At 37.4% G+C, this 12,239-nt stretch overlaps 2 protein-coding genes across 13 annotated transcripts in view; one reads left to right on the top strand and one right to left on the bottom strand.

Moving 5' to 3' along the window:
- LOC129722796 (uncharacterized) overlaps positions 1-8,316 on the bottom strand; it is a 155,954-nt gene extending 147,638 nt beyond the window's left edge. For 8 of the 12 annotated variants that reach the window (XR_008727642.1, XR_008727649.1, XR_008727651.1 and 5 more), the window contains exon 1: positions 8,062-8,204. The gene's annotated coding sequence lies outside the window, so the exon portion shown is untranslated. Of the gene's footprint in view, positions 1-7,834; positions 8,029-8,061; positions 8,211-8,238 lie in introns of those variants that run through there. The other 4 variants (XR_008727643.1, XR_008727647.1, XR_008727648.1 and 1 more) reach the window with 3 other exon arrangements.
- Positions 8,317-8,962: 646 nt separating this feature from the next.
- On the top strand, positions 8,963-9,946 carry LOC129719832 (uncharacterized). The gene has a single exon (XM_055671241.1). It carries the CDS (start codon positions 8,963-8,965, stop codon positions 9,944-9,946), a length of 984 nt encoding a protein of 327 aa, XP_055527216.1.
- Positions 9,947-12,239: the final 2,293 nt, after the last annotated feature.

Below are 12,239 nucleotides of genomic sequence, written 5' to 3'. Positions count from 1 at the left end.
TCCATGTTTTTTCGACAACTTTTTTTTTAAATAACAGAAAACAGTAAAATAACAGAACCTCTCCCCTCAAAAGGGGGAAGGATCATGTTAACGCTGTTGTTATTGTACCTTCGTTGAACAGATTTCAAATAAGTTATTCCTACGTCGCGATCACCTTTTTTGAGTATTGTAGGAATTGGGGCAAAATGCTGACATTTTACGTAGATCAGATACCTACCAATCGATATCTGAGACTGTTTTCCTCAATATTTGATTTCCACATTTAGATACACTAGGATATTTTTTACGCGGTTGATTGTACTGCGTTTAACAGATTAGATGGTCGGCGTGCGACCAGACCGAACCAAACGCCAAAAACATTATTTCGAGTAATCAGCGATCAAACCGCCCCGTATGTTTCCTTCAAGCTACTGCAGAGATATATTGTCATAATACCTTTACAAACAAAATCAAATGATTTCTTTTTTCCATGAAAGATACATTATCAGTTTTTACATCAACTGGTGTTAAAAACTCACGTTTTAAAAAAATTGCGCTTGGTTCGGTCTAGTCGCACGACGACCAGATTAACAATACTTATACTAAACTTATTCGATACTGCGTACAAATAATCATCCAAATCACGTAAAAATAATCCGCGTTATCGTTAAAAGTTCGTGTTTGAAAAAACGCATTAAAATAACCCGCTTGAAAAAGACCCCGGTGTATTAGCGAATTCAGGAATGCTTTTCATGCTTAATATTATTTTGTTCTGTGAAATCAATTTAAAATCAGTAAAATCACTTGGAACCAGTTTATATTCAGACCTGCTTTTTAAAGATAGGTAAGAGAATGCTATTATGTGGACAAACCCTTAGAATTTTAATATTTGGCTTTATAAAAAATGGCGTCGAAAAAACACTGAAAACTTTCGATTTCTCAAACATTCAAAATGGCGCCATTGTTTCCCCTTAAGGTGAAATACGTCCCAACTCGGGGAAACTTGTTTTTGCATCAAAATACATCAAAAAATCATATTAAGAAGCCAAGGCAAAAAAATTGTTGGACTGTGTTATTGGTGAATTGATATTCAAATATATTTAAAAAAAAAATATTTAAAAACGGTTATCTCAATTTTTCTGATATTAAACTAAGTCTCTCAAAAAGTGCCGCTTCATAGGGGTGAAGATGAAAATCTAAAAACGGAACTGAGGAGAAATTTGTGTAATTTTAAATGTCGGATAGCTTTCAAAGAATTTTTTTTATTCTTACAGCAATCGGATGAAAAGTAATCTTCGCATCCGCCCAAATGCAGGAAATTGTAATTTTGTCTTTACGAACCGCTGTTCCACTGAAAATTGTCAAGCCTTGTTAGAACGCAAACTTGACCTCTGATTGGTCGCTCAATGCTTGCTTTCCCTAACACGGTCGATAGAAAAGTATTCCTAGTTAACCGAGAATGTTCTTTTTAGGCTATATGAGAGCCTGACTTCCAGTCGGGCCTAACAAGCCAGCCGTCGTAGGTTCGAGTCTCGGCTCGGGAGAGACTGTAGGTGTACCTTCAAAAGGGCATTACTAGAAAATGTACTGTACGATGATTTTGAAATTTTGACCAGAGATTCTGGACGTCATAACGAATCGAATGGTGTACTCAGATTCTTTGGTGCATTTTTTTATAATAACGGTCTGTGGGAGCATCGTGCTTGGAGAAACAAAAAAATAAAATAATTAAAAATTGTCGAAAAACAATTCTGGCCTTTCTCCTAGAAAGATATAGCAATCGCTGGCAAAACTGAAGGTATAAAAGTGCTCCAAAGGGCCGAATGGCATATATCACTCGATTCAGTTCGACGAACTGAGCATTTTTTGTATGTGTGCGTGTGTGTATGTGCAACTTTTCAATCCCACTCGATTTTCTCGATATAAATCAAAATTAAGAACTATTTCCTGCGCCAATTGTTTAATAAAATAATTTTGGCATCTAAACGCTTTGTTTGATTGGCAAAATTGTAATTGATAGTTTTTTTAAAGAAAATATATTTTGAAAAAGGATAAAAAAACTAAATTCGTTATTTGACAAATATTTTTTATTTCATTTTTCCGTTCAGTTAACCCGTAAAGACCAGGGACGGAACTTGTTTTTTGAAAATGCTCGTTCTCAGCACTGGAACGGCTGATTTGGGAAACCATGGACTTTTATTCAAGGGGAATAGTTGCTCTAAGTTTTGGTAAAGGTGCCACCCCTCTGGACCCCTCCCCATTTTTGTGAGACGCAAATATGTCTGTGTTTTTTTTATTTTTTCAAACAGATTGAGCAAACACTGGGAATTTTCATACGTATCAATTGCTCCTTGTTTCAAATCATGTCAGGTGGATGAAATATGGTATGTAAGAGTGAATTTTGAAGTTTCCAAATTATTTCAGTACAAAACCACAGAACTACGTATTTTTGTAAAAATTCAAACAACAAGACCGTTCTTCAAATTTTAAGCTCTACATTTTTGCGGTAAGGTCTCCTGAATCCATACGTGATGAAATATTTATTTTAGCATGCAAATATTTTGAGAAAAACGAGTTTAAATTCACTAAAGTACGTATTTTCATGGAAACCTGATTTTCTCAGTCTCCCACGGTAGGTTTCTACTTGGCTCTTCAATTTTCAAACTCTTTATTTCTAGAGTAACGTCTTCTAAATCCAAAGATGCTGAAAGATTTATTCTAGCATGCACAGATTCAGAGAAAAACGAGTTTGAATTCACTAAACTACGAGTTCTTATGAAAACTTGATTTTCTCCAAATCTGTGCATGCTAGAAAAAATCTTTCATCATCTTTGGATTATGCATTCATAATACACCTTTTGATATAGAATAATGGTTGATTAATCCACTTAAAAGTGAAATAGAAAATTTATTTTTTAATTAGATAGACGCATAGTGTCTTCAGCAATGTTTCATGTGATCTCATAACAAGAATCTTTGCCGAAGAATTCATGTTTCTATCTCTCACATATTACGAGCCATATGAAGTTTTCTTTAAAAAGCACTAAAAATCGAATTTTCGATCTTACTTTCTCTCACTTTTCCCGAATTTTTAAACCTTCTGCAAACCAGCAATCCAAAAATGCATGTATTTGTAAAATATTACTAAGTTTTATCCATTAAAATAAACGTGCTATTTGACCTATTTTAATATTTTCAGGGCTAATTGCACTTCAACCATCTCCAAATCTCGCAATTTTCTACCAGTGGCAGTTCTACTGTCAATTAAGATACAAACTTTCGTCATTTAAAGCCTGTAGACAGCATCCTCGATCAATTTTTAGTAGTACCGTTAGCTTTTATTTTTTTAAACAACTGTTTTTTGCTTGCGGGTAACTTTGATAATGCTAGAATAATGAAGGAAAATGTAAAAAAAAATCTCAATTTTCATGTATTTTGAAAAGTGTTGACGAGATATTTTGTGAAAAGGCTATCCGTAAACCACGTATACACATTTAGGGTCATTTCTGGTCTCTCTTCCGTTACCTTCGAAAATAGTTGAAAATCACGAGAAATTATTTATTATCGCTAACAGCACATCTTCATAACATCTTCATGTTTTTGGCACATTTTTTTTTTTTAAGTACAACGATACACCATGCCCCAATGCTGAGTCGAGAAAATTTCCAGCTCGAAAAGATCCTTGACTCGATCGGGAATCGAACCCGATATCACAACCGTGTGGGAGAGCTAGCCGACCGACATCGCTAACCACAGAGCCACGGGGACCACAAATGTGTTTCATTTGTGTTTCCTGATTTTATCACTTTCCCTATTCTATCACCCCAAACATCATCAAGGGGGTGACATAATCGGGTGATCACTGTACTAGCACCGGTTAATACTTCAAAAGTGTTATGATTTTGAGCCGTCCAATACATTGAACATTCGCTAGAGCACCAAATACGTTATGAACAACACACATTCGTTGTACTGGTTTCGAAACAGTACAAAAGATGCTCTAGCAAAGCAAAGCCTTGGTGCTACATTCCGATTCGGAACTTGACAAAACAATATCGCACGCAAGCCTGGCGGGCTTATGCGGTCTCGATCAACTAGATTAGTTGAGAGAATTCGTTATCGATATTGTTTTCGGCACATTTTGCATGTTGTAGGATAAGTACAACGATACACCGTGCCCCAGTGCTGAGTCGAGAAAATTTCCAGCTCGAAAAGATCCTCGACCTGATCGGGAATCGAACCCGATATCACAACCGTGTGGGAGAGCTAGCCGACCGACATCGATAACCACAGAACCACGGGGACCACGGAACTTGGAACTTGACCTTCTGTTTATTATACACAGACTTCGCAGCCAACTGTTGAGTGTACAGGACAATTGCGGGGCTAGCGCTACGATCCTACTGACAATAACAGTCTCTCCCGAGCCGAGACTCGAGCCTACGACGATTGGCTTGTTGGGCCAGCATCGTACCTCGAGACCAGCTTTTGCGTGTTAAAGCTGTTAAAACTTGTTAAAACTTGATTGCGTCGCATATTTTTTGTTCCACCCCTGTACATTGAAATCGTATTCATATGGGCAAATAAAAACTCAGTAGTACGAATTCAACCAGCCTATAGAGGTACCATAATTGTATTTTTGGTAACTTGGATGTTTTAGTGAACTTAGGTAAAGTTTGAACCCGTTATTCTGAAAAAATTATAGAACCTACCATTCAACAAAAAGTTACACTGTAAAACTAATCATATCATAACAAGTTTCTTTTTGATGACTAGTTATCATTGCAATTTAACTATTGCATCACTCTTGAACAACTGTATTAGGGGATGTCGAAATCCATATTTTTTAAATTTTAGGAACCTAAAATTGCGAACCTTGTTGATGGTCAAGGACAGGCTTGTTTTTCTAATATGTGGAAAGAGCAGAGTGACTATTCATCGCTCTTTTGTTGCTCAGCATTAGGTTGCGTGTAGCATTTTTTTAGAGTACACTACTTCATTTTGCTTTGTGCTGTGTTTCTGCCTCTAGCAGAAAAATTAATACACTTGCTGCTTACACCACAGCTGAACGAAACAAACAACGTATACCAAAATACACCGCGGTGAGCACTGTTGAGATGAATCCGATAGCATTCGAAGAGCAAACATGCGTGACTGGCGGCTAGAATCATATTCTTCCGATTCGAGATGCAAAGCAAACAACGCAATCTACTTTTCTATCTAGATGTTCTTCTCATTTGAAAAAAAGCTTGAAAGACACACAGTAAAAGCACTGCAGTGAGTTCTATTGTGTAGTTTTTGTGCGTAATGCCGTTTCGTGTGAGAAAGCGTAAACCAGTTTGTTATCTCTCTGGAGAGGTATTTCAGATTCCTCCGCGATGGTTTTTACAAGCTACTCAGAAACACACGATTCGTCGCTCTCCTCAAGCAAGTGCGTCGCTTCGCTCACCAGTGCAGTGTAAGAGCAGTTGTTTTAGCAGTGAAAGATATTCTCCTACACGTTAGTGATTCTCTGAAGAGAAATGACAAGCCTGGTCAAAAATTACTGAAAACTATTGACTATACTGCCGGTACCCGCATAACTGTCCCATACTGCTTTTGGTCACTTTTGAGTTATTATCGGGGATCGACTTAACTGTTATCATATTTTCTGGAAAAAAATTAAAATTTATACTTTTGTATGGAAGAACATGGAAAAAATACCAAGTTGTTTTTGTCCCATTTAGAAAGTACCCGCATTGCAGTCTCACTGCATAGTGGTGCAAACTGCAAACATATAATTTTGCTCCAGATTAGTGTATATCGGATTATTTTAGGCATATAGAAGTATGTTATTTAATTAACTAGACTAGTGTTGTTTTTCTGTAGTACAATCTACGTTGCCAATGATACTGCCGGTTGCTGGTTGAATTTATATGCGATGGGACAAAATATGCGAGTACTTTCGAAATGTACCTGCATATTTTGTCCCATTTTGTCTTTTTTTCAAGTTATATAACGTAAAACCCGTTCCATCCATGGTTTTTTGTTCTCAACGATAAACTTGTGCTACCATGAAACTGTTATGGTCGTTGGTTCTGGATGTAAATGCTGGAAATCCGAAAATTCACGGATAATGTTAAATCGCCGTTTTCTCAACATGTTGTTTTTCATTATGGGACAGTTATCCGGGTACCGGCAGTATAGCTCATTACATGTAACGATCTAACCTCACTTTTCTGACAGTTCGGGGAGCTAGTTTACAAGGTGGTAAAATCTGGAGGGGGAAATCTAGATTTTATTATTCTCACTAATATGGTGACCTTTTCTATTATAAAGTGCATGGACAACCAATACTAATGAACACATTTTTTTTTGCAGCAGCTCAATCCCAAAAAGTATTAGAAAACAAATCATAGTTTCATCTTCATTAAAATCATTTTACTTATTTGTCTTAGTTTTGTTCATAATGCTATCACGCAATGATCTATAGATATTAGAACAGCTTATATGCGAATGTCAGCTTATAACCTATAAGGTTGAAGTAAATATCATTGGTTGTTTCTAGCGTTGGTACCGGACATGGATTCATATCTAGCACAAACAAACAGACGTACCACTACATACAAAATTCTAAAAATTTTGTGGTTCCGGTTAACTCGTGCGACACCTACTGAACATATTACGCAAAAGCTAAACTTTCAGGCTTTCTGCTGTTTTAGCAGCACGGCGTGCCACAACTCTCAACTGAGTTTAACATAAAAAAGCACACCAGCGCCACTACCGCTGCGGCGGGAGTATTCCGCATAACTGTAACTCTTTTGAATTGACCGTTAATTTTATCCACGAAAATAAATTTTGTGGTACGTCTGTTTGTCTATGTATCTAGCTCGAAAATTGTTGAAGTGCATAGGATAAAAAAATGCAATGTAACGACATTTTTATCGTACATGCGTTTACAATATGATAAAAATGTTGCGATCAGATTTAATAAATTGCCATAATGATTTGCCATAATGTTTGCCATAATGTTGAAAGCCCCTTTTGGAAAAAAACCTCAAAATTACTGCCGAAATAATTTATAATATTTCGCTTAATTTTTGAGTTGTTGAAGTCTCGGCAATTTAGTGCGTAGGATCTGAGCATAAGTCATCCAAATTGAACGGTGTTTTTCGTTTGCGTTTTTGACTTATGCCCACTTCCATATAGGGTTGAAAATAATTTCGCTGGCTCCGAAAAAACTTACATTCAGCCAGAGGCTACTTCCCAGGCCCGGAAATTTCGGGCGAAACCCAGAGAGGTGGCAGCTCTAGTTATTTATTCTGATCGTATCTGCTTGTTAAGCCAAACTTTAAATCGGCGAAAAAGGTAAGTACAAATCCTTGAAGAATTTGCTGCTCAAACCACACTACCAGAATAGTATTTGAATTTTTGTTGAACGCCATCAAGATAAAAACTCGTTATATTGTACACGATTGCAATAATAAACTTTTAGAGTTCTTGATTATGAAATAGTTTCGTAATAATTACTGTCAACTCAACAGCTAGTCTAGCTGTAGGAAAAGTAGAAAACACTAAAACGCGTCGTTGTTCGAAATTAACACTAAACGTTGCCTAAAACTGAACTGGTTACTAAGTCCGAGAGCACAGTTGTTAGAATCGTTATTCGGATGTTGTTTAATATAAACATTTACATAATTTTTAAAGAAACTTTCCATATCAAACTTGAAGAGAATTCAATGTCTTCAACAAGCAAGCACCATATCCTGCAACTTCCAACCGTTAGTGTAACCGCATCACAGCATCCAGTGCACTAAGTAGTGTCCACAAGTATTGTCCAAGCGTGCAGCTGTGTGTAGGTTCAAGCCAGTTACACCTCGATGCCCGCACGACCGTGTGCCACTCTTAGCGGCTCCGTCGTCAACTAACGAGAGCACCCAGAGAAGCTGTGATCTGCCGCCAACCGAAGCGACCGACGTCGTCACAGTGGTGTTGCACAATATCTGCGACGTATGTGTGTAACCCGTCCGCGAACCCGTCGAAACGACGGTACCGCCACAGTAAGACACGAACCCCCCAACCAACGATTCACTCTAAACGTACACTTTTCAACAGCCAAACCGCAGACTGTTGGCCATACGCGCGGGGATGCTTTTTTTGTCACTCAGCAGTTACGTTCACAGTCACAAAAGCATTCGTTTCAGTTGTCCGGTTCAGCTAAAACGCGATGCTGTGCTAAAGAAGGTCGAAATCAGACTGGAGAAGCTGAAATCGACTCACTTTCGATTTCGAATAAAAGACGGAGTCTGAGCTCTGGTTTCCACTTTTTTGCATCTCGGGCTCCGTAGGAATGGAACACGCGTGCCGACTGAGCAACAGCTTGAGAGTTTTCTGTAGTTTGGGCCGGCGCGCGGTTGGAATCTAAGCTCTACATATGGTTGAAGCTGTGATGTACGTGTACATGTAACGATGCTAAATGTGGATTCACATACGCTTGCCTAAGGTGTGCAGAATGGTAAACGCGGGACAGTTTGGCAAAGATTCTCAACTGTTTGTTCAGTCACTATATGTTTTCTTCTTCAACTGAACAACAAAGTTACTTGCTTTTTTTGGTAAACAGAGTTTGTTTGTTACCTTTCTCACAACAATCAACTTTTAAATCGAAATCGTTAGTAACTAAGTGATAAAAGTATAATCAAATTCGAGACAATCAAGATAATTTAAAAATTTTGTAAATTGCTGTGGTATGATTTCGGATGTGGTCATTAGATCTTATTATTTCGAAGAGAATTTTCGTTAAAGTTTGAACTTAGGTAGGTATTTATTAATTTTATGAAGCGTTCAAAAACTTTGCGCGGTTTGCATTTCTCTCACTGTACAGTACGCTAAAATGAAAAAAATGTTACAGTTGAGGGATTATCATTGCAGCAAAACGAACTAAATCATATTTTCCTGTATATAAAAACACTGTAATAAACTGTCACCCCTTTTGGCTAATGTGTTCATGAGCGATTTTGAAGTGGATTTAGAAAAAGAGAGACTTTTCCCTCGTGTTTGGTGGAGGTATGTTGACGATATTTTTGCCACTGTGAAAGAACGACATCTAGCACAAACACTTGAGTTGTTGAACTCTAAACATACTTCAATAAAGTTCACGGTGGAGAAAGAGTCGGAAGGAAAACTCCCTTTCCTGGACTTAACTATTACCAGGAAAGAGGACAATTCCGTAAAGTTCAGCGTTTACCGAAAACCGACGTCAACCAACCGGTACATCACATGCGATTCTAACCACTACGGCTCCCAAAAACAAGCCGCGTTTCATTCGATGGCACATCGGTTATACAGCATACCGATGGAGAAAGAGGATTTCGAAGCAGAAAGGAAGAAAATCCATAAAGCGGCCGATTTAAATGGTTACGATGAAGAGTTCGTGAACAAAATTCTCCGGAAACATGGAAGGAAAAGACATCGACGAAACGCTACAACATTAGAACCAGAGAAGGAGGAGATTAAAAGAATAAGTTTACCGTTCTTTCCAAAACTGACCAACACAATTCAAAACGATCTGAAGCAACATGGATTTCGGACAGCGTATAAGAGTAATCATACGCTGAAGGACCTCTTATGTTCTTTGAAAGATAAAATTCCGAGGGACGAAATGTCAGGCATCTACGAGATCCCATGTCAAAGTTGCCCTGCAATATACATTGGCCAAACCCGCAGGAAATTTAAAGTCCGATTAAAAGAACATAAAAACGCTGTTGACAACGATAGACCCAACGAATCCAGCGTGGCCGTCCATTCTAAGGAGAACAACCATGTGATAGACTGGGATAACGCAAAACTGAAAAAATGTGTCAGAAAACCTTCACATTTGAACGCTTGGGAATCTATGTTCATCGAGACTGCTGAAAAGCCACTGATGAACGAAGATGATGCCCCAATAACTTCTGCCTTATTCCAATTGACGAAACAGAAGATAATTTAACTCCATCCCCCTTTCCGACGTGTACTGTACCAGTATGAAGCTGTGCAATTTTCTATATGTCATCAGTTGGGCATTGTCCAGTAGATGGTCCACACGGGGACCGAAACCGGTCGACTTAAAAGGTAATTTTTTGTTGTCCTTTTACGTTTGTAAGAACAATAAGTATTGTGTCCGTTAGCGCGTCGCGTTTTTATGTGATTAATACAGTTCTTACGTTAGCACTAAATCGAAAAATGAGTATCTTCGAGGAGTTGTTCCAAAAACATATTCATCACAATATTCCCAATAAATCATTATCGATAAACATTTTTAGTTTCGTTTGATGTTTAGTATTTTCCTGGAAATGGCGAAACCTCCAAGCTGGTCTTGAGGTGCGATGCTAGCCTAACAAGCCAGTCGTCGTATGTTTGAATCCTGGCACTAAAAAGACTGTTAATGTCTGTAGGATCGTAGCGCTAGTTGCGTAGTTGTCCTGTGTACGACCAGTTAGCCCCTGTTTTCAGCAAAAAACTAGAAATATCTTCACAACAAAAAAAATATCAAACCAATATATTCTACAAAAATGCGAGGTTTAGCAGAATAAACAAAATCTTAGAACATCTTGAATTGTTTCGACGGTAATCAAAAAGTTATGGACGAAAAACTTATTTTGAGGAGTGTCCTCGTAAAACTCTATTTCATCATATCAGTCGTGCAGATAGAAGATTACAGTGTTCATCAATTCTTTTTGTTATAGATTTTCCTACAACTTTGCTAGAGAATGCAATCTGGTATTTTGTAAATATGGAATATACTTGCTGGAGACACTGGGTGCATAAAATCAATATTTCACAGTCAAATCTAAAACGATTGTCCAGAACTGAAACTGTGTCTATGTGAATAATATTCTACAATATGTAAAAACTTTCCTTCAGCATTTGAAAATGAGTTAATTAAACAAGGCCACATTTAGGGTTGTTGAGATCCCCTTTTCAGTTGTCAAAATTTCGATATAGGAATATGAGCGATTCCATGTCATATGATCTGAAAATACGTAAAAATTTATCGACAGTTTTTATTTGAATTATACTTTCAACAAGTAGGGTAAACATGTATAAAACGACCACCCCCCTCCCCCACCCTCCTGGGGCATAACGCCCCAGTCCATTTATTCAGAAACACACAAAAAATAAGTTATGAGACTATTGGGAATCCGTAGCGGGTCATAGGATCAACCTTCTGTGCGAGTTTGATAATTGTCACTAGCAGTAAAAAATAAACAAAAATTAATTTCGATTTGAGCAACTTAAGATCCATTTTCTTGCATCGTTTCCGTAACGTTTTTTCACTAGTGTATAAAATTTATTTCTTGGTAATTGCAATTATATATCTTAAATGAACCTCTAAGCATCTGTATCTAGTGAAGAAACGATAAAAATGGTATAATTTGCTTAAATATTCAATGCTTTCTGCTACACTATAGCTCCGGGCAATATGCCCCACCGCTAGCCGGGCTGATATGAGCCGTTGCGGAACAGAGTGGTCTAAAGACCATTTTTTTGAAAATGAGTTTTTTGCATGAACCGCATCTACTCAAGAAGCTGAAGTTGGGAGATTAAAAAAAATTTGAAAAATCGAACTTTAAAGCTGATTTATATCGTGTTGAAATTTCGTCCGAAACAGAACGGCCATTCTGTTTCGGAACAGAGTGGTCTATGTACATAAACCGGTGTAATACTAACATGTAACATGTAGCATATTACATGTGATAAGTAACATGTCACTTGTTCTTACATGACACACATAAAATATAACATGTTACATGCAATGTAACAAGAAAAATGTAACATGTAAAATATTATGTAACATGTAACATGTTGTGTTACATGTAATGTTACACGTGACATCTTACATGTGACATGCTATATGTATCATATAACATGTGACACTAGCCATTTTATACGAGTTACCCGCATTTTCATTGTCATTAACCAGGTTTGTGTACCTAGACCACTCTGTTCCGAAACGATTTGAGGATTCCAGTGGTCTATGTACATTGGTGAGAAAAAATCAGCGATTTCGCAAAGAAACTGTTAATTTTATGTATCCCAATGTTAAACCACTTCATAACCTTATTATCAGAACATTTTGTTTGAAAGAATCCGTTGAACAGATTTTATTCAGAGATTTTTCGAAAATTGCTTCTCCTGAACAATGCTGAGCTGGCATATGAAGCTACTGCATATTATACTGCATCTGGGGCGTTTTGCCCCGGTAAATTGGAAAGCTTGCGATTTAATAATACTTTTCAATA

The sequence above is a fragment of the Wyeomyia smithii genome, chromosome 2 (genome assembly GCF_029784165.1).
Source record: "Wyeomyia smithii strain HCP4-BCI-WySm-NY-G18 chromosome 2, ASM2978416v1, whole genome shotgun sequence".
Lineage (NCBI taxonomy): Eukaryota > Metazoa > Arthropoda > Insecta > Diptera > Culicidae > Wyeomyia > Wyeomyia smithii.
This window is presented reverse-complemented; position numbering and strand designations above follow the sequence as displayed.

Excerpts from the sequence above, each read along its gene's own strand:
- LOC129719832 (XM_055671241.1), top strand. The coding sequence starts at position 8,963 with ATGAGCGATTTTGAAGTGGATTTAGAAAAAGAGAGACTTTTCCCTCGT.